General features: G+C 19.7%; 1 protein-coding gene across 1 annotated transcript, besides 3 other annotated features; it reads right to left on the reverse strand.

The window, feature by feature from the left end:
* Nucleotides 1-116: 116 nt before the first annotated feature.
* EDI_295610 (uncharacterized protein) lies at nucleotides 117-1118 on the reverse strand (the record flags this gene model as incomplete). Its single annotated transcript, XM_001737054.1, has 1 exon — nucleotides 117-1118. The coding sequence occupies one exon, from the start codon at nucleotides 1116-1118 to the stop codon at nucleotides 117-119; it is 1002 nt and encodes a 333-aa protein (XP_001737106.1).
* Nucleotides 1088-1227: a microsatellite.
* A 9-nt stretch (nucleotides 1228-1236) lies between these two features.
* Nucleotides 1237-1302: a sequence feature (AT_rich).
* Nucleotides 1303-1331: part of a microsatellite that runs on past the window's edge.

Below are 1331 nucleotides of genomic sequence, written 5' to 3' on the forward strand. Positions count from 1 at the left end.
GATAATATCAAAAAGAATAAATAAGAAAAGAATAATAATAATATAAATGATAATCAACTATAATTTGTTTCTACTTCAATTTATATTGTATTTCATTTATTGTGTTTTTATTTCATTCACCACCATTCAAAACATTTTCTTGGTATTCTTTCATTTTTCATTAATTCTTCTTCACATCCACATTTATAAAAACATCCACGTACAAATGATGTAATTGATGATGGTATATTAATTGTTGTTAATGATGTACATCCATAAAAACACCAACTTCCTAATTCACTAATTGATGATGGAATAGTAATTGATTTTAATGATTTACATTGTCTAAAACATTCACTTCCTAATTTACTAATTGATGATGGTATATTAATTGTTGTTAATGTTGAACAATATCTAAAACAATAATTGTCTAATTTAGTAATTGAAGATGGAATAATAAATTTATTAATATCTTTCTTGAAAATATTCTTTCCATTGATTATTTGTATATTATCTGGTATTTCAATACTAACTAACACTGGTTCATTCATAAATATTCTATCTTCACTAATAAATTGTAGATTTTCTATATTCATTGATGTTAATGATGAACATCCTGAAAAACAATAATCTCCTATTCCACTAACAGATGTTGTTATAGTAATTGATTTCAATGATTTACATGCATCAAAACAATAATTTCCTAATTTATTAATTGATGATGGTATATTAATTGTTGTTAATGAATCACAATTATAAAAACATTTATATCCAAGTGATTTAACTTCTGATGGTATTGTATTTCCATATTTATTTCTATCTTCATATGTATATTCAATATTTTTATATACACTCCATTTTTCTTTCTTTTTTAAATATTCTGAATAACTTACTAAATACCATATTACATATTTAAATACTCTTCTGTCATCAAATTCTTCATCTTTTTCATTATAAATATGAAATGTTTCAATATTAGGAAACAACTTTCTTGAGTGTTCATTTAAAGGAATTGGATTAAAATGAAATCGTTCCATATTTCCTTGAAATCTTTTAATTCCTATTTCTAAATTAATAAAATCTTTAATATCATCAAAATACATTGATGTTATCATTATTTCATTATATCCTAATTTCATTATTGATTGTTTATTTATTTATTGTTTATTAGTTCTTTTATTTTTATATTTTAATTTCTTCTTTTTTATTATTTTATCATCATTCTATTTTTATTAATTGATATTTATTATGAAAAACAATAAATAATAAGAAATAAAATAAAATGATAATTATTTTTATTTTTAATAAATTATAATTATTAAATATTTCATTTTATTTTATATTTTATTCAT

The sequence above is a fragment of the Entamoeba dispar genome, genomic scaffold, assembly GCF_000209125.1.
Source record: "Entamoeba dispar SAW760 scf_1105229460287 genomic scaffold, whole genome shotgun sequence".
NCBI lineage: Eukaryota > Evosea > Mastigamoebida > Endamoebidae > Entamoeba > Entamoeba dispar.